Raw genomic sequence first — 805 nt, forward strand, 5'->3', positions numbered from 1 at the left:
TGAAATAAAGTTGCAGGCGCAATGGAAGAAATGAATACGAATAGAATCTGCAAGAGGAAAACAACTAAAACGATCATTTTGAATATTGAATTTCAGGTCTTTCAGGTGGAATCAGAAGTCTAACTGCATCGAACTAAGTTAAACTTTGTACTTCAATCTTATACTTAACTATTATTGTCATGATTTCCACTATTTCTCTTACTGTAAATGCAATAGTTACAGAAATAAGGCATCCCAGCCAACTCGGTACAAAAGTTTTGGCCGTTTCGCAACGATTGCTTCGTAATAAGCATCGATAACCCATGTTGGGTCCTTTGCTACTATCTTTCGTTGAATATCTGTTGTATATGCTTTCACTGGAAAATGCTAAATGTAGATTAAATTCCGTATCATAAGTTATCTTGGCCTGAAAATTTCCTGCCATACTTTATAAAATCCTGTGCACAACAAATAGTACCTTTGTCGCTATAATCGTGTCCATACTCATCACGCATTTCATTAGATGCTCGGTACCACACCGTATCAGTTGATTCCCTCATTTTCTGGATATTAGTAATTTCGGTTTCAAAGGATCCCGGCATAATCTCTATCACATTCACCCCATATGGTTGCAGTTCATGCCTTCAATTCATTTTCTAAACATTTGCAAACTTCATCTGGAGATTTTAAGATCCAGTTGAATTTGAAATGATGCAAAAAATTAGTAATTTGTTACCTAATAACCATACAATAAGCCTGGACAGCAAACTTTGAGCAAGAATAAGGACCACTGCTAGCTGCCGGAAACAATGTGAGGGCACTGCTG

The 805-nt window shown here is 36.6% G+C and overlaps 1 protein-coding gene across 1 annotated transcript; it reads right to left on the reverse strand.

Moving 5' to 3' along the window:
• Window positions 1-216: 216 nt before the first annotated feature.
• LOAG_19266 (hypothetical protein) lies at window positions 217-798 on the reverse strand (the record flags this gene model as incomplete). The annotated part of the gene is made up of 3 exons (XM_020451918.1): window positions 716-798; window positions 458-621; window positions 217-356 (listed from the first exon to the last, which is right to left on the reverse strand). The coding sequence occupies exons 1-3, from the start codon at window positions 724-726 to the stop codon at window positions 217-219; spliced, it is 315 nt and encodes a 104-aa protein (XP_020304274.1). The 5' UTR covers window positions 727-798.
• Window positions 799-805: the final 7 nt, after the last annotated feature.

The sequence above is a fragment of the Loa loa genome, assembly GCF_000183805.2.
Source record: "Loa loa unplaced genomic scaffold supercont3.4224, whole genome shotgun sequence".
Lineage (NCBI taxonomy): Eukaryota > Metazoa > Nematoda > Chromadorea > Rhabditida > Onchocercidae > Loa > Loa loa.